The following is a 26,152-nucleotide window of genomic DNA, read 5'->3' on the forward strand; positions in this document are numbered from 1 at the left end:
ATGTGCCTATATCTTTGTGAGCTGGCTTTTATTTTTATTTTTTTACTAACAAACTGAGTAAACCTTTCTGTTAATAATATGAAGACTCAGTAATTCAAATATTGTATGCTTATTCAACAGCTAGGTTGAAAAATTATAGGTTACTTTGGGTTTAAACAACAGTGATTCCTATACTTAGTGACAAATGAATATGTAAAATTAATCAGTATATTCCAGCAGAACTCTGTTTTTGGAGCATAGTTTTTTGTTTGTTTGTTTTTGTTTGTTTGTTTTTTATTGAAAGTAAATAACATTTCAGTATTCTTATGTACATTGAAAGTACCATTCCTTAAACTATTAAAAGATGTACTCAAGTGGAGACTGGAAAAGAGAAACCAATATATTCAAAACCAACTCTCTTTTCAAAAATGCTTCATTTGAATTATCCATTAAAAATTATATAGGAGAACCTTGCAGAATTTAGATGTAAATGCAGGCAGCAAAACTTGGTATTTATCATACACAACTGTGCAACTTCAGCAGTACAGTGGAGATCCATTCTAAGCATAAGTGCATACAAACAACGGTGAAAAACATACATATCTAAAAATCCATCTATGTTTTAAAATTCATCATCTTTTACTTTCGATTGAGCATTGTGGTATTTCTACTGTGTCCATAGCTTTACATACTAACATATTTGTGTGAAACTGAGTGAGCACAGTAGCTGTCAGGAGCACTAAAATACATAGAACATGATTAGTTGCACTGCTGCAAGGCTCTTGGGTTTATGTTCTGTGATAAAAGGGAGAATCTGCACGTATCAGAGACACACCCAATTTTATAACCATACTCCTCCAAATACCAGGATCCCCTACCAGAGTTTATACAACTTCTCACTGCAAAGTATGTAGTATTTGAATCTACAAGGTAGTTATTATTTTAAATAGAATTTATTAAAATAACAGGTCATATGCATGAATTGTAGCAGAGCTGCAAACTTCCCAATAAAACAGAAGCATTCAGAACATAAATCAGGCCCAGATCTAAAAATAGCATTGGATGCAACTACAAAAAAATCCAGCAAGTAAGGCATTCATAGCAAACACTGCCTGAGAGCTTGCGAAACAGAAGGAAACACTGTCAGAATTAGAAAGACACTGCGTGATTCACTGTTTTTCATGGAACTTTCTCAGGCACTTCCTCTGCTGTTGCAAAAGGCAGTTCAGAAATGCTCTTTCAAAAAAAAACAGACTATCCTAATATGGCACTGACAGAGAAAGGAAAAACAGCAGCACCAGCATGGAATCCTAGGATTTATTTGTAGCTTTGTTTAATTAAAACCTGATAAAATTAATTATATTACATAATGCATACCTTAAAATGCAGAGAACAAACTTCTTGCAATAGCAAACTCCTCAATTTACAAAAAATTCCTGTACTTGTCCTCCTACCAGGAATCAGTGACCAAAGACTTTATCCCGGAAATGCAGATTCTATAAAAAATTAACAGATGGAAGGGGATAACTCTGTACTACTCATTGATAGGAGATGGGTCCTGTTATCTTTCACTCAAAACACTGCTTTTAATCAAGATATTTTTTATTTAATTTATTAGCACATAAAAGGAGAAAAATTTATCTATTATCAAAGTATTCCCCTCTTGACTCTGTCACAGGGAAGTACTGGGAAGTTGCATTTGTCTTACAGAGCCTGTAAACCAGTAGCAGCCAGGCGGGATTAGTACAACGCTTAAATCCTTAACTTCTCTCTAGAAAACACAAAAGAGAATCCTGTGTCCCCAAAACCTATTCCCCAAGCCAACATAATTCGATTAGGTTGAGCTGTGATTTTTTCAGCAAAGAAAGGCTGAGTAGCACAATGTATAGTGTAAGAGGAGACCTTAGAGAAAGAACGATTGCCACATATATTCTCACAGCAGCTCCTAAAAATGAAAATGTGTGAGGTCAGAATCCACATATGTGAAAGAAGATATGTTCTTCAAGAAGTGTGTTCAGACATGTACACAGGCTCCAGACAGTTTAAAGGAGCCAATAGCTACCACCAGACCAAATAGAACAAAAAGAGCAGCCATTTCCCTTTAAACCAAGAACAAACAAACAAAGCCCCCAAATCCTGCTGGCATTCTGTCTACACTTATCCAAGTAATTGTGCGACTTTGAAGTGATTAATCTATTCTTGATTAAGTCCAAGTATGCATACTTATTTTGGAATAAGAACATAATACTTAACATAATCTAGGCATAGCTCAATTGCTCAGGACAAGAAAAACAACTCCCCAGATCTTTGCCTTCAGTTGTGGCAAACCAATTTTTACCAATAGAGGTATTAAGACTGAAACCTGTCACCTTTAATACAGATGGCTATGGTGTTTACACAGCATTCACAGCATTAAATCATAGACATAACAGGAAACACATCTGATTATCTCTTTTATCAATTAAGTAAAAACAGAAGTACAGTTTTGACCTCTGACACCTGTGTGGAGACTGCTCAGCAGGGTAGTCTACCCACAGCTTGCCACCTCGGTTTAGTACTGACATTACTGTATTCCGTCAGGGCTACCAGAGCAGACAGCATTGACATTTAAGCTTACCTAAAACACATGCCTACCTTAGAGCTGCTCTGTGCATGGCTGAGGGCTTTGCAGTTGCTGCCTGGTCCACCACCACCAGGCAGGGGTTTGGCTTGTGCTCTGCCGTCCCCTACCAGTTTCCCAGCAGCCTCTCTCCCCTCAGGGTCTTGCATTCGCCCTCGCCCTCACCCTGCCTGTTTTGGCTACAAAACTGGACCAACACACAAAAACCCATCTCAGCTGCTGCCTAGGCTGCCATATGAGGTTGCAAACCTTCTGCTGAGACATGTTGGCCATCGGCCATTTCCCAGCCTTCCTGATTCTTGATGCTCCTTTTCCCTCCCTCTCAACAGCTCACCTGAGGTGAAACAAGATGGGCGCCCTCAGAGGCCTCTCACAGGAGCAGGGCTGCAGTGGTGCTGGTTGTGGGGTGAACGATGCCAGAGCCAGCTGGGGAAAACTTTCATGGCAGTACTGGACGTCTGCCTAGACACAGCAGATACTGGGATGTAGTGGGATGAGGAGAATTTACAGAGGAGGCCATTGCTGTGGCAAAGCTTGGCTCTCAGTCACCACTTCCACTCACCATACTGCATGGTTTTAGGTAGTTGGCTCTTATTTGTGCCCCATTGTCTCCATTTGAAAAATGGGAATTATTATGCTGACCATCTGTGTGGAACATTTCAGGCGATAAGCAAAAATAAGTAAATAAATAAATCCTTGCAATTCTGTAATTCTTCACATCCTATTCCATTTTTTTCCCTTGTTTTCCACCCATTAAAATCTAAGCATTCTCTCAGATCTGTCTATAAAAAAAATTGGACTTACATAGTAATATTTACTCTACAGAATGACCCTCTGCATGCTCATTCTCTGTGTTAAACAAAAGGTCATTTACAATTATTTTGTTAACTTATCATTAATATTTTTTTTTTCATAGGCAAAAAGAACACATGGGCATTTGCTATATAGCCAGTGAGTTACCTGCTGCCAGCAGGTACTCAAACAGCAAACTTGCAAGTGGACCTATATGATGCTTCTGTGTTAATGCGTAGCAAGAACCCTGACTTTGCTCCGTTCATTTCTGTAAGTCTCTTCCTAGAGAGTTTACCTACTCATATTATGGTTTTCATCTTAACTTTATCAAAGAACAGCTTTCACAGATATCACAATATTTTGACAGCTTTTTTTTTTTTTTTTTTTTCATACAAGTTTCCATTAGGAGATACACTAGTATTTTGCAGTAAATACAAGTCTACTTCATATTTTCAAACTGATTTACTTTTTCCTCTTAGGTACAGTCAACTCTGTTTTCCAAGATGATGGGAAAGATGCCTGGAACACACAAAACATTAATGCTGGTAGGAAAAAAAATGCCCAGATACCAAATTATAGGGGACACTGGGAAGCACTGTGCAAGGACACTTGATGGAATTAGCTCAGGTTCAGCTGGAATGACAAGTTCAGGCTCACCATCGGTGTATTACTTGCTTGCAAAACCACATCACCTAATGTACACTTCTTTTGCCAGCACAGAACCCAGCAATACATGTATATCTGAAGTGTGAGCTATCTAGGATCTGGAACATTGCAGGAAGCAGAGAGCTCCAAGATCATTATTTAGGATTATGGTGGTCCCGGACTGACACATCCAGAGCACAACGGATATCTGAATTGCAATTCTCTCTCTACACAAGGATCACAACACAGCTAAACCACAGTTACATGTTAGTTATCACACAGACAACTACTTGAATGTACTCAAGTGATTGCAATATTTTATTATTTTACTATTGAGCTGGGCAATCACACGTTGTGGTGTGTTTTTTATTTATTTTTTTTAAATCTTTTGCTGGTAAACTCAGGGCTGTTCTGCCAGGTAATTATACCTACCTGGAATTATAAATGTCTTAGCCTGGACAACAAGGAAGTTCTGAGCAGGATCAAAAAACATTCCTTTCAGTGGAAATATCAGTAAATTGAAAGCTGTATTAGCAAAAAGTACCACCTCTGAAAATTAGTTTATTCTAGGCATCAGGAACATTCCAGGTACATTCAGACTTATGGACATCACACTTGGACTTTACCTTCTCCTTTGATCATTCCACTCTGTGAACTTTGTACAGTTGATAAAGGAATGTCACAGGCCAACTTCCATGTGTAAGGAAAGCATATTTTCTTTGCCATAAAAAATTCTAAGAAAAAAACAAAATACACGCAAAAACAACAACAAAAAAATTGTTCTGGTGCCTTTTTAATTATGTTAGATTGAAGAAGGCTTTCCAGGCTGCTGTTCACGCAGGGCTAGTTCTGTTGTGCACTGAAATAGAGGATTTTATGGCTGTTCATATTTCCAGCAAGTAAGTGAAACCTAAGTACACGTGAAAATAAAACTGAAAGACACTGATGGTTTTGTTCTAAGTGTGAGATGCAGCCCTAGGTATTCCTCTGTCATACAGCATAGCATTACAGAAGTTCCATCCATTTTGTTCTAGGAAGATTCAAACCATACTGACTATGGTTGTCACTTTCCCCATTAGCAGAGATGCAAAGAACTCGAAGGCACAACAGAACCTTAGAAAAAGGAGGGGGGAAGGGCAGCAAAGAACCTTTGGCCATCAACAGACTTCTGCTATCAAATTCAGTCTTTTTTTCATTAATCAGTCTGTACTCCATCTGGGAAAAATGGTAAGATCACAGGTTTTAGATAGCTACTCTTCCCAGCTAGGTTTCTTGTGTCATACAAAAGTAATCAGCTACTACTCCACTGTGCACTTGATACTACGTCCCTCTTTAATTCCTTTCAAATTGGATGTATAGAACAGAAGTGAACAGCATGTTTGCATTTACTGCCATTGACATAGCGCTTGAATTTGTTGCCATTTAGTGAAGACTCTACATATTCCATCAAGCCTCCCATACTGGATAGCAGTCAATGTGGTATTTATCTTTTGCTACCTCTGCAGTACTTTGCAATACTTCAATTTTCTTCTTCCTTCCTTGTGACAAAAACTGAAAACAAAACCATATTTCTTTATTTGTATCTGTGTACGCTACAGGTTTTTTTTTGTTGTTGTTGTTTGTTTGTTTTTCAGTTGTGAATATACTGATAAACAAAGGAGGTACAGGATAGTTTGTATAGGTTTTTTGTATAGGTTTTGGCCCGTTTTCTTGATTCTCCAGATAACTTCTAGAACAGCTGCTTAGGTATTAGATGACCCTATGTCTCTGTGTCTCACGCCAACACAGAACTAAGAATTATCAGACTCACTATCACTGTCCTCCTCAGGATCCTATCCCTCCAGAAGATAAGCCCATATCTGAACACATAGGACTTAGTAGGTGAGCCACTGCTTCTTTGCAAAGATGTGCTGGTCAGAATAATTTTGCCCACCTGACGCATGAATCATCCCCTCAAGCACTCAGGAAAAAAAATTAAGCTTTGCCCATTTGGGTGTACAACCATGTTCAAATAATTTACTCATCCTCACTATTTTTTTGAGATGCTGCAAAAATTGTTCCTAATGTTTTTAGTTTGCTCTTGCTGCTACTCCCGTTGAGGGAACAACAGGGCTGCCTTCTATTTCTGACCTCATAATGCATATGAAAAGGCCATCAAAGACAGAGAGACTTTCAAAACCTGATCAGTATTTCCCAACTCTTTTGCACCCAAGAAAACAGTGATTTCAGAACTTAGCACACTACTGAAGAACAAATCACTATTCATATGCTTTAGGGTAAGGCTCAGCATGCCAGAAGTTTAACACAGGCCCTGAACTCCATGTTTTCTTTTCAATTGTATTTGATCACCTATCACAAGAAACCTGTTAAAAGGGCAACGTGACCTAAGTGTGTTCACAGGCACAATAATCTTCACTTTGCTCCTACTCTCAAAAGTCTCACTGGTCAGTTTTTGAAAATTATGTCCTCTTTCCTCCCCCCATTTTTGGGCTAGATCCCAGAACATATTTGAGGGAGTGGAGCTGACTGTTAACTGCATCCTATTAGTTCTGCTCAAGATGGTGTGTCATTTCTATACAAACAGCATCACATTCTGTTAATAGCCAATCACAGCATTCGTAGTTCAAACAGGCAGGGCAAAGACAAACAGAAAACACAGATTGTTAAAGATACTTCAGTTATTCTGAAAGCGTATTGATGGTCAGAAGAATTTCTAATTTGAAAGCAATGTTAACATCACAGATCTTTTAAAGCATTACAAGTAACTTCAACTGATGGGAACTGTGGTTTTAAATTTTCCTGCTGAAACCTTACTTCTAACTACTCTAATATAGTATCCCACAAACTGGATGAACAAGTGCATTTTTCTGATCAGTGTCCACAGACCGAAAAGACATTTTAGCCATGTATACAAAGCTTACTAGTCAGCTGTAATATCAGAAGACTGCTTAGCATCCCTAAGTTCTTCATATAATGTTCGGTTTTAACCACAGCAACATATACTGTTACCTGTCTTGCATTTTAACCTTTCTTTATAGAAAAACTAGCACTTCCGAGTACAGGTCAGTAACCTTGCTTTAGAACACTACAAACCAACAAATGAATAATGCCATCTTGTGACAGTACTGCAACAGTACACCAGACTCCCACACAGCAGATCTTCAAATGGTTGTCCACAGTACCTTAGGAGTATAGACCATTTCCAAAATAATGGATGCAGGCCTAAGGAAAGCAGGTACACGTATACATTATACAGCAGCCCTTGCATCTGGAAACGTTAGAAGGGTCTGCTTGTGTTTTTATGGAGAAATGTGTGAAGGTTTGTAAGTGAAGGAGGTACTACTATAAGAGCATGGGTTTTCTAAGAATATCTATACCCTAGATACAAAACAACGATATTTGACAGGTGCATGGCTTATCTTATAGCATCTTGTCCATGCATCTGGAAAACGTATCTGAAAATGAGTCATTTTTAAATCTCTGATATGATTTATCCCCTTAAGAGTTTTTGTGTGCACTAACACACTATTTAAAGTGATAGCAGTTCTTTAGAACTGCTACTGCTTTAACAAGCAATTAAAGTGAAGCAAAAGAATTTTTCATAGAAAATATTAATACAAATCTGTAGTAGCAGCAGTTTTTAATTTACCAAAAACTGGCATCTATTAGCAACAGAACATACACAAAAATACCTTTGTTTATACAAATAAAATTAGGTTCTGAATATTCACAAAGTAATAGAGCAACATTTTTCTTCACATTGACATTCATTGTTAATCAGTGTGATATAAAAACCCTGCATGGTATTCAGTCAAGCACCATGGCAGACAGTGCATTAAGATCTCTCATGAATGGATGATCAGCTAGTATTTGATCAATCTTTTGTCTCTGCTCATAATCAGGAAATATTTTTCTCAGGGCTTCTCTTAGCTGTACTGTTTCTGAGGCAGATCTCTGGGGTGGAATTGCTAGACAAGCATTCATGTTTGTTTCCAGCGGAAGCCACGTTGATGAACAATCACTGTGTGCTCGGTTTTTAGGCTGTCGACTGCTACTGGTTGGTTTGGGGACTTGCACGAAGAAAGGTGTCTCAGAAGAATATTGTCCACTGTTCTGTAAAGCTCTTTGTGCTGACAGAAAATCTCTGTGGAACAAAATTAAAGTTTTGGTTAAATTAAGGTAGAGGGAATGCTGTGTCTGTACAACCACAGAAAGAAAAAAAAACCTGCAGCTTTTATACTTCACTGCTGCTCAGCTAGCTATTGATTGAAAAATGTGTATCCCTTGATTCCAAAAGTGAAGCAAAACTGCAGGTAAAACATTTTTCAGCTTGAGTCTGGCATGCTTAACAACATTACCTAACATTATCTACAACTATTTCCAGTATGCTGTGAATAATAGGACATTTACTTGGCAGAATGAGCAACAGTCAAAGCTCATTTTATGGAAGTATCAACACCAGTATCATTAAGCTAAATGGATAAAAAAAAGATGTAATGAACGCATATACTCTGACTCAGAACATGTGAAAACTTGGACAGACCAGAAGGCTTCAGCTGCTCCAAAAGATCAGTCCTCATTTATTTTGCTCATGACTGAGAGCTGTCAGCTGTGCCCATATTTAGGTCAAAGCCAGGTTTTTCTCATTTAATATCCTTAGCAAGGCAATAAATTTTTCATCAGTTTCAGGATCTTAATGTTAATTATTGAGATTTCATTTCAGACTATTTAAAAAGTTGTAGCTACTCAACACTGCTAAATTTAGGGCCAATTCTACTTCAGACGCCACCAAAATAACACAGAAGCATGAACTGGAAATCACATTACAGTCCATTTTCCTATGACTGGGGGAAACTATAAAAATTACAGGGCTCTATTTTAAAAGCAGTTAGGGTACAACCTCCCACTACTCGGCATGGAACAGTTCTCTAATTGCTTGAGATCCTTCCAGTTTCTGATCTTATGCCCGGCAACCAATGGTGCCATTTATGTTTTCTGTGTCATTTAACTCAGATAGAAAGGTCACAAGGAAGGAACAAAATAAACTTTTTACACTGGCACCTTTTCTCTGTATTAAACAAACAAAATCCAAGACAGACCACCACAGACCAAAATCAATTTCTGGTTCCAACTTTCCAGGTAGGAAACCAAGCTCTTCTAGACTCCTTTCGAAAGGGGTTGTTTCCCCCAATACTCCCCCTTCCCTGCTTCCACAATCACAGCCACCTCAAAACACTGTTATCACTTGATTTTCCTTGGACACAGGCAGCTAAAACAATGTTCCAAATAACATCTCATAAGGGCTTTATATTACAGCTTCAGTACTTTCCCAGCTTTTCCTTTTGCAATTCCATTACCACACTTTCTTTTTTTAATGCCAACATTACACGGTTATCTTCAAGTCAACCTACAGCATATTGATACAGACATCTCTTCCTCGAAGTTTTTCAATAGCCAATATTCCTGCTTATACTTTTCATTAATCCTGAAGTGCACGTGTTTGCATTTTGTATCACTGATCTTTAATTCCTTCACTTGTTTCTGAAAACCTCTCTCATTATTCTTCACTGTCATTAGTATTTATAATTTCTAAGCTGGTGAAAAAAGAGCAAAGATTGCCTCAATTTCTTGTGCAAAAACAGTAAAACCATTCTCAAGTCTTGGCACATAACGGAGAGCAAATTCATAGTTATGAATACATGCACAGAGTAAAATAATCTTAAGTAACAATATGTTTATTAATATTAAAATTATGAATCAAATATGAATGCACTTAACAGCTCTCCAAAACGGATTTATCAGTACCATACCCTCAAGTGTGAAGTGAAATGCCTCTCCTGTGACAAAGAATATGAATTCAGACTGTTTCTTTTGTAATACCTCTTGTCCCACTATGAATACCGAGTAAGTGATCAACCAAAGTATTTTAAATACCACCACGCTGTAATTAGCAGGCAGACCACCACATACCCAAACTACCAGTAGTTTTAGGAAATTATAACACACTGTTTGTATGAAAGCCACCACAGTCAAAACCTCAGAGGAAGTTAAGGCATTTGTCTTACTTATCTTCGTTCTGAGAGAGATGTTGATGCAAATGTCACCAGCACTTTCTGAACAGACTGAAGTAACAGGGAAAAAAACATGTTTTTGTTAAGCAACTACATGCTACAGCATTCTGGTCTGATTTCACTGTACCGTTACTATATAGATCTAACCAAGTCTTCAAGTGAGCCACAAAAACAGGTCAGAAATCATAACTGTCTCAAAAAAAAAATAATGGTGCTTATACCTAGAACAGCCTTCACTTCGAAGGAAGTCATCTAATCTAGGTCCGTTTCTTCCCAAAGGATCATCAGGAACCATAAATATGTCCCCCGCAAAAGTGTACTGGAGCAACCTGCAAGAGAGTTCTTTCAACAATCTTCACTAACAATGAATTCACCACTCCCCACCCTTCACCTCCAAAGCACAACACAATCTCTCATAGAGCAAACACTTCATACCACATCAGGAGCTACTGAAGCTTAACTAGTACATACTCACTTTAATTACAACCAGCATTCACTGTCAACATAATTTTATGGGCCCTTATTCCCACTGCACTGCAAAGTACTGAGGGTTTTTTTTGTTTGTTTGTTTGTTTGTTTTTTTTTTTGTTTTGTTTTTTGTTTTTTTGACAACGCATGTTGGGTGACTGCAGAGACCAGGATAGAATTTTCTAGATTATTAGAAAGGATTGTTGTTTTTTTTTTTTTCCTTCAAACTTGTAAGGATCCTCAAACATGTAGCAAAAAACGCTCATGTTATCAGAAAGCCAGACAGCCAGCAAACATTGTTTAGATGCTTACAGTTAAGAGACAAAGAAGCCTTTTTTCTGGACTCATTTTGGGACAGTGAGAAATCTGCATTCAAAGAGACCAGTTCAACTAAAATTTGTCTGCGAGAAGAGGATTTGGTATAGTGGAATTTCCCCAGAAGTAAAACTAATAACAGATGTTAACACAAGATCTTGAGAAAAAAAAAAAAACACAACAAACCACAGCCTAAGTATGACGTGCTAAGTATTCTTGCTAAAGTAGCATATGAGAACAGAACCTGACTTGGGTAAAACTTGCTAAAGAAATAGCGAAAATATCTATGTGACTAGATAAGAACTCAAGCAAGTTTTCAATTATTTATTTCAGTATGCCTATGCAGAACCCAGTCACTGCTGTAGATGTATGCTCAGGTTATCAGGAAAATTGAGAGACTAATAGAAAGTTTAGGCAGAGTAACAGAAGACCATCCTTTAATAGTAAATTTAATAGTAAAGGTGGCCTGATCTAACTGAAGGAAGAAAAAAAAAAAAGCAACAACAGAAGAAGTTGAGAAGTTGCACAGGAGAAACTAGAATCCCCAGAGAATCTACAAATTGAAACAGGAATACTTGACAGCTAAGCAAACTTATCTAAACCCACAGGACACAACAATTGCGGGGAAACAGCTGCAGGGATACGTTGCAAGTGTTCAGTATGTTGTTTTGCCATGCCCATTTGTTGTACTACAGTAAGTGTGAGCGATTCTGAAACCTTAACAGTGACATTGTGCATCTGCATCAGCCATTATATCTCCTTGAAGAAATGAAATGTGTAACAAGAAAGACTGAGAATGGACCTAACAGGATACTACTGTAACAGGATGTGACACTGAACTTCAGAAGGGGCGTAACTTGGCTGCCATACAGACTTTCTACTTACATGAGCAATTAAGAGATCCTTATATGAGCAATTAACAGACATGTATTAGAGGATACATGAATAATAGGAACATTAGGCGACTCAACACACAATTATAAGGCCATTAATCAAAGCAGTGAAACAAACAGTAATTTCTTCATCTCTACCAGAATTGCATCACAGATAGCCTTCCTGGGGGATTTTTTTTTATTATTATTATTATTTTTTTAATTACAGTGCCTACAACTGTAAGGACAGACATCCTTTAAACTTTCATAGAAATCTAAGTAATTACCTTTTCTGAATAATTTCTCTCCAGGCAAATGATTCTGTCACAAATTCTCTGAAGTTATCATTAGTCACAATAACACCTCCAGTTTTATCAGCAAGATGTAATAAAAATCTGTAACATTCATTTCCAAGACAGTTAAGGTAGTCTGCTGTGCTGAAAATCGTTCAAAGATCTAGAAAACTAAATATTTTCACCATCCAAAAGTAACTTATTTACATGAAAACAAACATTTGAATTACCAGAAAATTACTTCATTTTGACCCATTATATGGCTTTAAACAACAAAGTTTTAGGTAGCATTTATTTATTTAGTGCAGTAGAATCTTTATGAGGCTTTTTTCATTTGTGGGGGGATGGCAAACACCGCAAAACCACAACCCCCCCCCCCAAACCCACAGATTCATCCGATTCTGAGATATCTGTAGACGTACGTTGCTTGCTTTATAAAAGAGTACAATATTCACTAAACATTTTATCCCCAATTTATTTTGACATACCTTCTTTTTTTAAACTTTAACGTCTGTGTCCTCCAAGATAGTATTATGCATGTTACTAAATTATTTGCTTTGTCAACATTTGCTAACGGATTGCTGCTACCATTTTGTTGTTAAATAATGACACACTAACTATTAATTTATTTAGAAAAACCCATGATTTTTACCTGTCTGAAAATAGGCTTTTTGCTAGCTGAAACACTGTGTGGAGACTTTATCAACAAGATAATAGATGTTACTTTTTTTTTTTTTTTTTTTTTTTGAAGACAGATGGTTACACTTCTGAACAAAAAGCAAATATGTTATCATAACATTCATTTCCACAGTAATCTCAAATAAAATTACTGCACCTGCACAGTATTATATATGAAAGCCAGGTGTATATAAAAATATTAATGTGTAACCAGCTCCAACTTGGCTGCCTTCTACAAACTACTGGGATTGTTTTTGCTATATCATTAAGAGATTGGAGTTCCTCTACTTTAAAGTATAGAGCACTTCATTTAGCTTTTGCATATCAAATTTTGCACTCAGGTACATGATTGTACAATTAACAAAATAAGCATTGCCCATGATGTAAAGAACTTGACAATTCTGCAGTCAGAGAAAAGTATGACTGATTATTAGTTAGAACACTGCACTTGCTGTCATGAACAGTTTCAAAGCTACAACTGCTCATCCGAGCACAATTAGGAAAGACGGTTGTTGAGGGGAAAAAAAATCAGCACAAAACCCCCTTAACTATTTTGTTCTTCTGTGTATCGTGACTGGCAAAATTTGGCGATACCAATGAAATCACTAACACGCCCTGCTACACCCACAATAAGACCTAAAGCTTGGTAGTGCATTGTTCATTGAAAAATGATTCCCACAGTCTGAAGCTAAACTTGGGTGCTGAAATTAACTTGGAAATTGAATAGCCCACACATTGTTACAAGTACACTGGAACAAGTACACACCTGTATTTATATGCAATAATGACTTCAGAGAAAAAGAAAAAAAATATTACCTGAACAGTAGCTAATTTATGTTAGTGCTCCCCAGACTTAATAGATGATTCAGGGATAAATCAATTATCAATAAAGCATAAAAACCTTACTGGAGAATTCATTTCTTCCTCAACGTAAATCATGAAATTTGAAATGGATTCCCTTTTTTTTTTCCTTACAATTGCCATGAGAATTTTCAGAAATTCATAGAAAGTAGCAAACAGTATGTACAAAAATATTATGAGATTTACTTTCTTGCACTGTTATAAGAAACAATTTTATAAATAAAGCTCAGCCTTGTATTGAATGCACAGAGCTCTGTTTAGACAGACTGAACAGCTGCCCAGTACTACTGATCACGAAGTACTAAGCTTTTACAACCATTAGTTGAGTTTGAACATTTTATAACTATGCATATTCCACACCTGTCATCATGAGCAGCAATCCTTGCTCCCAAAACCATCCTTGCAGGGGTTAAAGACAATATTCCAACATCCTGGAGCTGCGTTAAGAAATCCTGTTCTGTTAAAACATGAAACAACTGTTCAGTTTTAAAAACAAAAGCTTTCCTCTTAAGCTATTTATAGATGACAATTAGTCTGATATAATTATCAGAGAAGATAGGTACAAAAATAACCTATTAATTTACAGAAATGACACTGATAGTTGGAAGATTAGTAATACAGAAATAGAAGAGGAAGATGTTGAACAAGAAATTAAAGGGTAAACAAAAATAATTAAAAGAGGGCTTCCACTTATGGCCTAGCAGTTAAACAGCATTTCAGAGTGCCTCACACTGTATGCTGAAATCAGATTACTCATGCTGAGCAGCCAAACACTGCTCATGCTTTCTTTTTCATTTATTTTCACAGAAATACCCTAATAATTACAATTTACTTTAAATAAAGAAAACATTAGCAAACTATTTGCCTTACCTGTAATGTAAGGATCGCGTCTTGTTCTCCACTGCGGAACAAATACAGTAATATTTCTGTGGCCACGTTTCCAGAAGTAGTCAACAGCTATTGCAATTCCTCGACAGGAGAAGAATTTCTTTAAACCATGACTTGTGGAGGAATGGAAGGAATGGGAAGAAAAAGATGATGAGATTAAGTTCACTAGAGTCTATGAATACAAAGAAAACAGAACATTGCAACATGTAGTTGGAAATTTTACCTTTAAAAAGAGGCTAATAGCAATGGTTTCAAAAAACCTATTGGTTATACATTAAAACTATCAGCACGTATATATGATAGTTCCAAAAGTACAGTCCTACTACAAAATGAAACAAAACCTCTAAGTGGTATCCCAGGATTAACTCTAAGAAATTCTATGATAATCTAAGATATTAGGGCCTCCTTTCCCTTCATTTCAACCAACTCAGCTACTATGTTCAAACAAAATAATGAAACTTCTCTGGAGAAAGTTTCAAAACACTGTACGCGGCAATCCTTTTTCCTTTAGAAAGTAAGATGTTCTACTTGTTTTTTGCAACTCAATTAAGTGACTTCCGTGAAAATCAACAATTGCCTACTATGAATGATGCAGAGGATGGAGTTGATAACCTTGTAAGGTCCTTCCCAATACGAATTATCCAATGATCTATCCAATTATCTATTTAACAAATGGCAGGAAGTCCTCCTTTGTGTGACCAGACTCCAGGAACTGAGCTTCAAGAGAATAAAGAAACACCTTAAAGTAACGCACAGAAGATGGAACAAAAGCTATCTCTAGAATAAACTCCTACAAGACACCTATTAGGAGCTTACATAAGGCTAAATATATCAGAGGCTAGACTTCTGCAAAACAAAGACATACATAGAAAAGACATTTAGGCTGATTAAAACACACTATAATTGAGAACTGATGGCATAAACATACAAAGCATCTCTTATTATATGAAGAACAGTCCATATTACATATTTTGAGTTAGATGTTAAATGACTGTTCCAGCAATCACTTTGTAGCAAGTGGTATTCATATTTTAAACTGTTCTTCAATTAATGTGTATGATTAGGCTTATATTAAGCCTAATATTAAGCCTTATTAGTTTTGAATGAAATCTTATCCTTAAACCCCTAATTTAACCAACCAGGAAATCTTCTAAACACTGAGTTCTCTACAAGATCTCCATGCAAGTATTTTACGGTGAAATTCAGCCTTTAGTAGGATTCAAGAAACCCTTTCAAATTTCTATACGCACTTTACAATAAATGTATCAAAATGTGAATCTATTAAGATTCTCTGACTGAGTTCAGCGAGAACCATTTTATGCAGAAGGGCAGAAAAATTAGTAAGCTACATCTGAACTATAAAAGGCAGAACATTTGACTTACTAACAGTTTGGGGGGGCGGAGAACAGATATGCTACACTTATCCTACTAAAATTAAGAGCAGAAAAAAATCTCGTCATCGTAGAGCTTATGATATTCCTCATAAGCCTTCTAGATCAAACCTAAGTGCATTGTCCCCCTAGTTTAGTGTTGGATATCCCACTCTGTTAGCTGAAATGCTTTGTTAAATACTTTTACTATTTAAATGGTTCTCAGCTGGACATCAAGAGATGTAAAGGTCTCAATGTTCATGTTGAACACGCCTTCTCTACTTCTCCATTCTCCTGTTTTAAACCTTTACATCTGCTAACTACTACATGACTGTATTCTCAATTTTTAAATGTTTAATTTTTTTCTCAAATTTTAAATGTTTTCACGCAAGGCAGTCAGAAAAAAACCCACAGCAGCAGCTCCTGATTAAGCAGCAGCCCCGTGATCACCAACTCCCACTCTGAAGCAATTAAAAAAAAAAAAGCAAGTATGCTACTAGAAACAATATACTTTCTCAAATAGCACGTAGAATTAAGCTAAGCTGTAAAATGAATAAATACATTAGTGCTAGATAAGCAGAAATCTGATACTTTATTTGAACTAGGTAGGTGTTTGAAGGACAGCAGGTCATCACAGTAAGGTGGTCTTTTCAAGACATCCATCTCAAAGACTGCACCTGTTCCCTAACTGCCACTGTAAATACTATCAGCTATCCAAGTTCTTTAAAAACCTAGGATGACCCTAAATAGGTATTTCTAAAGATAAAGAAGAGGTGATCATGGAGAGTTTAAAGCAGCAAACAGCAGATTGCTTTCCAGGACATGTAAAGTCTTCCCTTTGGTTCTGTAATGACATTAAGGAAAGCATGTATCACAATTTACAAGCCATTCTAGCAAAAATTCTAATTCCATCAAATGATTTTTATTCTGTTCTGAGTTTCTTCAGCAGTTCACTAACATTTAATTTAAAATGACTTGTGAACTATCTGGACACTTCAGTCTACCCTGAAAGGTCTGTTTTTAGCACAGGAAAAGAGGCAGTTTTAAAAAATACTTAGCAGTTGGAGTAAACTGGGCTCCTTCTCCTTCAACAAATACTGAAACTACAGTTAGCATTAATATATTAACGTGCAGTTTTTACTGGGCTGCATGTGAAAAGAGAAAAATCTTCAGCTTCTTGCAGTCTTCCAGAGTTAGGACCCAGTGCAAGTGGAGATGCTGAAGCCCATTCAGCCTTAGTCCAAGCTTATGAGCAAAGCATTTGTATCTGCCTTAAAAAAAAAAAATAAACAGGGATGACACTTAGGGTGCAAAAATACACATGAATGGAAAGGGATGTCCATAACCTCAAGATACTGAGAAGCAAAACTGAAAACAAGTCAAAGCAATATTGAAAACAATTCTTCACCTTCTAAGATGTAAGAAAATAACGAGGCTTGATTTAACCATAAGGAAGCTGCAGAATACCTACATTAAACAACAAAACACACACAAAAACCAACCAACCAAACAAACAAAAAACAACAAAAAACAACCAATACACAAGCTCCCCTGCATTGATTCAGTAGGATGTTTAAACATCTATCATTCTGCTACTTTTGGTTGGTTCCTCTGCCCACTGCTTTCCCCACCCACTTTTTTTTTTTTTTCTTTCTGTAAGGAGAGTTTTCATTTAGTTGAGCAGGAGGAAGCAGATGTTACAGAACCATATTTAGGGACTGTCTGTACATCAGTGGGACCCAGCTGCTCTGCCCTTCAGCAGTGATCTCCTAAGTATGCACCCCAGTGGGTACACAAGACAATCCACTGGGGCAAGTGAAGAAAACGTTAGTACTTCAGTAATGCACATATACTTACTCATTTGTCAATGACATACATGCTCAATTTTATTTTTAATTTTTTTTTATTTTTTTACTGACAAGGATACACAAACAAGAAGTCTGGAGACTGATCTCAGCCTTCAGAGCACTAAGTGGGTGCTTATTCACTGCCTTGTTACTTCATTGGTTTTAGATGCATTTGGTTGTTCTTAAAGCAAACGCATCTTCTTAAAACACCGTGTTTCATACTATGCTTTATCTTCCGACATCATAAACCTTCTCTGTGGGAAGAACTATACATTCTCTTACAACAGAATGCTGAGTTTAACAGTTTCAGATTAAATATGTAGATAAAAAAAAATCTCCCTGCACTTAGAAAAAAACAGACAAAGAGGATGTGGTATATTTGTTATTTTCTACATGACCCCAACAATTTACATTTCTCTTCCACTAATACACGTTTGGGAAATGTTTCTAAAAAATTCAAGGTAGCTTATGACTCAGTTGTGACTTGCACTTCTACATCACTATTTCCTTAACAACAGAGTCTGAACAATGAGGAAGTATGCTTGCTTTATGAACTGTTTACTGTAACAAGATGCTGTACTTGAATTAAAGCAGCGACGAGAGTAATGGATCACGTAGGGCTTCCCCTTCAAAGCTAGCAAGACTGCTAGTCAAATGTCAGAAGACTTCACTTACCTAATTCGATTAATCCTTCAGTGATTGACTTTAAAAGTTTTACTGTAGCCCCTCACAAACAAGCACTATGCTCTTTAATGTGTGCAAATCTATTATAAGGATGATCACCACCTTCAATTAGTTATTACTTGGTAGGAAAGGTTACTCGTTTGAAACCTTCCTGCACCCCTGCTCGGTTACTCAGACTTACTTTTGACAATTAGTCTATGGCACAGAGATTTCTGGACTAACTACATTTTTTTTTTTTTATGACTACATTACTATATCCTTGTTCCTTAACTTGCATTTGAAACTAAGTCATTCAAAAAGTATGCTTTATTCTGAATGGGGGACAAATGATGACCTAGCAGGAACATGTGCAAACACATACAAAGCCTATTACCTATTAAAAAATAGGTAATAAGGTATTGTTATATGAAATAAGTTTGAAGTACCAGCAGAAATATTCCTGAATATTTGTTCAGGAATTACAAGGTATGTTACATGTTAGAAGTTGAGACTGATTCGCAAACTTGCTGAAGTAGAAGAACATTAACTGTTCTAAGAGCACTTCACAAAAACGTCTCAAAATTTTAATTAAGCAAAATTCACACATATTATTAGATAGACTTTGTGCACAGAAAATGAGTTAGAAGTATTCATTAGCACTAACAATTGACGAAGTCTGGGTATTCCATAAATTCTGGTAAAGCATTTAGGATTTCCAGCAGACTCTTCATAACTGTGAAAGAACAATAACCAAGGGCATCTTTGTCCATCTCTTTGAAACTAGATGCATCTCCCCCTCCCCCGAAAACTGTGTGCATGCAAACACAGATCTGTGTTTATACATATGCATTCATGAAATTATACAAGCTGTCAGCTGTCAAAAATATCAAATCCATTTTAGGACAAAACTTTGATGTTATTTTCTTACAGGATATAATGTTATAACCTCCCTCACCCCCCAAATATTTTCTTCCCCTAAGCAGCATATAAGCCCATTCTTTAAGGAAACTTATCTAATAGCTAGAAATAGATGACATCTTAACCAGCCAGACACATTTTTCTTAGCATAAACAAGCCTCATACAGAATTCCTGGAATCTCCGGTAGTACTCTAGCCTACTATTAGAAAACACCCCATTCAAGAATTAGCATCCTAGATCTAGCTCTTCTAAGACTGATAAAAGGCTCTTCAGGATTTCTGATCTTTTAGAGTAACCTCTTTGTTGGTTTTGGCAGCAAGGTTTCCATTTGAAAACTAATGTTTGTAATCTGAAGGTTTATGCATGTTTAGCAGAGAAACTTTGAAAACACACAAACACTTAAATAAGTTCTCAGAGTAAGTTTACTCTTACCTATTGTTATATTTACCAGTGGAGCAAAAAGACTGTCAGAGTAAAAAGAAATTTTGGTCTTAAAAATTACCACTTCCTCATTAAGAAGAAATCCTGCATAGAACTTACTACTGCTCACACTTCCTAAAACTATGTTCTAAAACTATGAAAACGCACTCAAAGCAAGCACTGACAAACTGTTTAACATGCCTGTCAGAACTACTTAGTATAAAGAGAAAAAGAATAATTTTCTTCCTGACTAGAGAACAGCAATCAACTCAAGGGTAGTTTTGATGAGACAAAAGTTAAAATCAGCCAAGCAAAACGCTAAATTTTTAGAGATATAGGTTCTAATTGATTTTTGCTATTCCAGTTGGTTATGACAGTAAACTTAAAAGAAAAAAAGGAAAAGAAAATGTAATTGGCAGCACTCTCCAAAGTTGCCTACAATGAAAACAATGGGAAAAAAAGGAAAGGGAATTAGATATCTATACTAACAGAAAACCCCTGCATCGCTGTCAGTGAAAGGGATTTCTTGATCTTTTAACTGGGCCCATTTCACAAGGTTTCTTTGTCTGCATGCTGCCTTGTCAGCCAATCTATTAAAATTAGCAAACAGCCCTGTAATTGTATATTACTGTTTGCATATGTTCTTTCAGATAACAGGAGTAATAGGAGATGAGGTACGTGTGTGCTCACACAGTTCCTTATTCTGAGAGTTCTGAGATACCTACATTTGAAAAAAAAAAAAAAAAAAGCAGATTCAAGCACTAATATGCTAATATGCAATGTTGTCAAAGGACAAGCATGTTACTATTATACTGCCACTTTAAAATTGCAAGACTTTAAAATTGCAAGTAGAAGTGGGGGAAAAAAAAAACACACTTTACTCTTAAATTGTTGGTAATTCATTTTTTCTCTTAGGTGCCAGCTAAGTTAAGTTTCATGCATAAAATTGCTTGCAACAGAGCTCACTGAAATTACTTCGGACTGACACATTATGTATCGAGATGGAACACTGATTATTTCAAGTAGGTAGCTTTAAAAGAGCACACATCAGCCTTCAAGTCTAACAGTTACACAGTAAGACATATTGTAGAGTTAATTGATTTTTCATTTTCAGAAGTCTTGTTATCAAAAAGGATCCCATTTACCTCTAAGGTATAGCTGGTTTTAGATTCCATCGCCCTGTTATTTTTTTCAGATTTTAATATTTGGGTTTCATGTATCTAAGCTGTTTTACAAATTACCAATGTTCTACCAAAGAAGAATAGTTTGGACTTAAATGACTATAGGGTAAATCTTTCCAAGAATATTGCTATCACCAATCACTTTAAAACAAACCTTTCCATATTCTCATTAATCAACTTCACAGCGTGGATGTTTTTTAAATCAAAAGTGTATCACGAAACAATTCTTCTAGGATTAAATGTCTCAACCGCCCTACTATTAGTTGAATTTGTGTATTGCTCTCATTGTCATACAACGAATCAGCTAAAAACTTCTGAATTTCCTTCTACATGCTGTATGTCAACAGTGACTAACTTTCAACAAGTCAGTCATAAACATGACTTATTAAACAGGAAATAAAAACCATAAAAACCTGCAACGTGTTAGAAATTAAAATGGCTATTTATCTCATATAACTTTCTATTATTAAACTTTCCCATAACTAATCTACGCAGCCATTACCAGTATCTGAAGGACACTGCACAATACATGGACTGCTGATCACCAAGAAACTAGTTAGCAAAAACCTTACCTATGCCACAGCAGCCTCCTTATGCCAACTTCATTTTAAAACTTATTAAACTTTAAGAGATAGCTGATAAGAACAATACTTACGACATTGCAACATTGCTTCCATCAATAATGATATGTTTTAAATATGGATTCCCAGGTTCATTTTTCAACTCCAGCCTGTATGGCTTTTTGAGAGATTCCATGAATCTTTGAACCCCAGTAACTGAAGGATCAATATTACGTCTGTGTGGTCCCACTGTCTCTCTATCAGGACTCGAACGATGTATTTTTACATGGGCTGTAGTAGATTCTTCAAAATCTGATGTTTGTAAAGGGTGTTGGTTGCGCGATCTCACTTGAGAAGAGCTGCTCTGTCCTAACTGGTCCTCAGCAACAGGATGAGGATTCTGCACTGCTGAGAGCCCTGCAGATTTTTGCTGAGCTGCAGTTTTAGTCTTATCTGAGACACGTTGCATATCCGAGCTCCCTCTGGCTACAAAATCAACATCTTTTGGAACTCCACACTGTATAGGGCTGACAGTTATAACACCATCAGTTTCTGTATCACTTGACGTTGAACTGCGATTCTTACCGGAGGAGTATGTATCTCTTTGCTTACAGCATTGAGCTGAACTCTTACCAGGAGAAACGGGTTTGCATATCACGATATGCATTTGATCTTCTCCATCAGCTTGTGTACTTGGCACATCTCTTATATTGTGATGTTCATTTTTTGTCTCCTTTGAAGTATGACCGGATTTAAGTACATTTTTACTGCAAGAAATGCCTTTGTCTTCTGTTTTTTGTGAATTATTTGCATTACTTCCTAAAGGAGGATTTATAGTTCTGGGTTTCTGAGATGACAGTTCATGTTCTTTTTGAAATTTTAAGTTTTCCTTTTCAATTTCTTCTAGCAAGGTTAATGGTTCCACAGATTGTCCTAGAATGCCAATAACTTTCTCTACAATACTCTGGGAATAGCCCATTGTTCTGAAAAAATTCACAAGAATCTTATATTCCATTTCCTCACTGATATCATCATCTTCTTTAATCAAGTAATTGGGATCATCTAATTCACCACAGCTGTCTGAAAGCAAGTCAATAACTACATCCTTCCCAGAAGGATCACTGTGGGAGGTGGATTTAACTTCCTGGTCATTTTCCAAAGAGAATTGCTTTTTAGGGAGCCTTTCCTCAACATCAGAGGATCTTCTTTTACATGACTGCCTTTCTTTAGACAGCCCTGCCTCTAACGAAGGCACAACATTTATGGGAACAAAACTTGTCTCAGGAGCATCAGAAAACACCGTGTCCATTTGCTTTGTAAGTTCAGTTACAGGTGTCCCAGCGTTGTTTCTTGCTTCCTCACCACCTGTTCTTCCATCTCTGTTTGTAACATTTACTTTGGAAGCTTTGTCCTGTAAAAACTCTGTTGGACTCTCAGAACCCGTAAGATCTACGATATTGCTCTCTGCCTCACAACATTCAGTTTGCGTGAGACTTAAGAGTTCTCTTTTTAACGAGCTAGGCAAAATCAGTAAATCCATTGTGTATTTATCTGCATGTGCTTCCACAAATTGTCTAAATTGCTTTTTAATCTCTGATTCATTGTCACTTGGTAAGCTTTCATTATTCTCGAAAAGGTTCACAAACTGCTGAACATGACTTTGAGCCATAACAACAGCCTCTGCACCCCCTTTAATAATAAGCAGTCCTATTTCCAGCACCGTTATATCAGCACAGGTATCCTGAATAAGACTGTTGAGAAACACACTCTGCGCACCAACAAAAATGCAGTGCATGTCCTTTGGGTAGTACTGCTTTTCTTCGAGTTCAGGTTCACACAGTCCCTTAATATACTCCTAGGAGGAGAAAAAAACAGCAGAATGAATACTTATGAAAAACTGACACATAAAATTATTCAGTAACAGACTAATACATTAGAAAATAAAGACAGCACAGCAAATGTGACAAAGTAAATACTGCCAGTAAACCTGGTAACAAAGAGAAGACAGGTGTTAAAACAGATTTCATGGAACATAACTTCCTTTATCACCCCATTCTTTATAAATAAGTTCACTAGAAACTGAAAGTAACTGAGTATATCAGTTATACACACTGTATTGTGTACTTTATTAATGCAAAAAAATCCTTACCATTCTTGATTCTGAGAGCTCTTACTATCTAGAAGCCCTCACGATCATACAAATGGCAATGCCTGTACTTGTATCTCAAATTTAAAAATGGTTAACATTTTGGTATTTGCACCAAATTCAACTTTATTGCTAATATTTACAGAGTAACTTACTCCACTGGGCTCCAGAATAGTATCTATGCTGTATACAGAACTGAATAAAAAATTGATTAGCTAGCTTTCAGTTATGCCACCTCTTTTTTTTTTTTTATTTACTTTTATTTTTTTTTTTATTTTATTTTAGTTGATCTAGTGATCAACTCATTTGAAACAAATCTTGATTTTTCTACACAGTCTTTAGCGCAAAGAGTGCAAGCATTTACTATTTAAAAAGACAAGCCAAAATAGATTTGTCATCCCCATTCTTCGGTCAGACAATACACACTGCACGAAGTGTGAGGTGGTAAAGACAGTTTCTGAAGAATTTCCAAAAGCTTATTGAAATGGTATTTTATACTTGTAAGTAGTTATTATGTGTGTTGTTTTGTACTTCTCACTGTGGTATGGCAACAACATAACTAGCAGCCCCAGTAGCATGCATTAAAATATATCCTATCAAAAAATTAGGCTAAAACACAAGACAAAAACGCTATCTGGACTCTTGACAGATTACATTAATAAAATACACTTAAATTTAAAAGCTACAAGTGACAAAAAAAAACTACTACCAAAAAAATGACACCCAAAAAGCTTAGCAAGGCAGCTTTTCACAAAGCTTTGGAACACAGTGTCTTGAAAAAGCAGATGATACTGACAAGTGATTGAGAAGCTAGTTCTGTGTTAAACATGGACAGCATGACTAGAAGTTTATTTATTTATTTAAGTATGTTAAAGATATCGCATTATGATTTTTGCCACTCAGAAGTTACTATAGTTAAAGTAAATTCACTGTATTGCCTCATTCTATCGTAGTTCGGAAGTTTTGTCAAAACACTATGCTATTTTTTTTTAAGTCAGGTACCATGATTTTTCACCAAGCTGTCCCTTTTTGCACTTAAAATCCTATAATGCAGTGAAACCAATTTCTAAGCTGCAGTCATTGCATGTGCGGATTCCCAAGCAGGCCAGTTTTTATTGTCTTTCCTTACTCAGGGAATCTGAAATTCTCTTTCAAACGGAATTGAATTCTCTTTTAAATGAAACTGTAACTGTTTGTTACAAGGTAATGCAAGGCCACTTTCTATCATCTCTGAGTCATATCAGAGTAAAGGTCGAGGCGGAATGCTTCAAGACTGTACTAGCACAAACTGCTTCTGCAACAAATCCACAGAACCGTGTTTTGTGCCTTAGCCATCACACGACAGCTTTTGTCAAAATCAAAAAAAGAAGCTCAAGATAGGGCCTGAAGATTGCTCTGCACGGAAGTGGGAAGTCTCCCATACCCTTTCAAGTATGTAGACTAAAAAGCATTTTGCACGTGACCAGGAAAAGAAATAAACAGAAGACTGAAGTCATCTGCCGTTTCTCAGGAGGAATATCCTTTATGCAACCTGTAGTGCTTTCTAAAGTCACGAGACTGAACTAAGTCGTAAAACACGAGCTAAGGGTCCCCTCCAACACGGGACTTCACACCAAGTCGTGTCACAAGCACAGGCAGAGCCTCGGCCGTGCCTTTTCGTCAGCTCCGCGCTGCGTTACGGAGGGAGCCGTGGCGAGCAGGGCCGGCCCTGCCGGCTGGCGCAGCGCGGACACGCCAGCTCCGCGAAGCTGGAGCCCGGCCAACACTCGCCCGAACGCCACGGCACAGGCGACGTGGGCACGGCACCGGGACACCGGGCAACACCCAGCCGGCCCCCAGCAACTCCCCGAGCCGGGGGGGAGGAAGAGGAGGAGGAGGAAACGCCCGGGGGAGCCGCCCCTCGGCACGGCCGCGGGCCCCGTGCCAGGCGCCGAGCCCCCCCCGCAGCTCCGCCACCTCCCGGCGCAGCCGCTCCTGAGGCGGCGGCCGCGAGCTCGGCCCCGGGCGTTTCTCTTCCCCTTCCCCCATCCCGCGGCGGCTCGGGGCAGCGCCGCACACCCGGCAGGCCCCGTCCTCGCGGCCCGCCCCCCCCCCCCCGCGTACCTTGGCGCAGCGCACCGCCTTGCCGCCGCCCGCCAGCTGCACCCAGATCCTGGCGGCGGCCGGCGGCCGGCCCGGCGGAGGGAGGGCGGCCCGCCAGTCCTCCTGCGCCCCCAGCACGGCCAGCCGCACCTCGAACAAGCCCTCGATCCGGCCCCGGCTCCCCTCCAGCAGGCGGCTTTTCTCCGCCGGGACGGTGAACTCGTCCGGCCCCGGCCCCGGCCGGGAGCCGCGGGCCGCCCCGCAGCGAGTCGCCATCAGCGCCGGCCGCGCCGCGCCGCGCTCCGGCCTCGCATCCCGCCGGGCCGCGGGACAACAACACGGGGAATCCCCGGCCGGGCGCACGGCGCCGCGTCATCGCCCCGCGACGGCCGCAGCAACAGCGGCGGCACCGCCCCGCCGGGAGCCGGGCACCTCCCCGGCAGCCGCCCCGCCGCCATCTTGTGGAGGGCGGTGGCGGCGGC

At 38.1% G+C, this 26,152-nt stretch overlaps 1 protein-coding gene across 2 annotated transcripts; it reads right to left on the reverse strand.

The window, feature by feature from the left end:
• N4BP1 (NEDD4 binding protein 1) lies at positions 1-26,152 on the reverse strand. 2 transcript variants are annotated; one of them, XM_082770050.1, is made up of 7 exons: positions 25,692-26,150; positions 21,538-23,297; positions 14,465-14,595; positions 13,955-14,051; positions 12,050-12,157; positions 10,329-10,436; positions 1-8,180 (listed from the first exon to the last, which is right to left on the reverse strand). In XM_082770050.1, exons 1-7 carry the CDS (start codon positions 25,944-25,946, stop codon positions 7,844-7,846), a joined length of 2,796 nt encoding a protein of 931 aa, XP_082626176.1. In that variant the 5' UTR covers positions 25,947-26,150; the 3' UTR covers positions 1-7,843. The 2 variants fall into 2 exon arrangements, with proteins under 2 accessions (XP_082626176.1, XP_082626177.1); XM_082770051.1 differs by lacking the exons at positions 10,329-10,436; positions 12,050-12,157 and having other exon boundaries at positions 25,692-26,152.

Source organism: Aythya marila, assembly GCF_965140915.1.
Source record: "Aythya marila genome assembly, chromosome: 12".
Taxonomy (NCBI): domain Eukaryota; kingdom Metazoa; phylum Chordata; class Aves; order Anseriformes; family Anatidae; genus Aythya; species Aythya marila.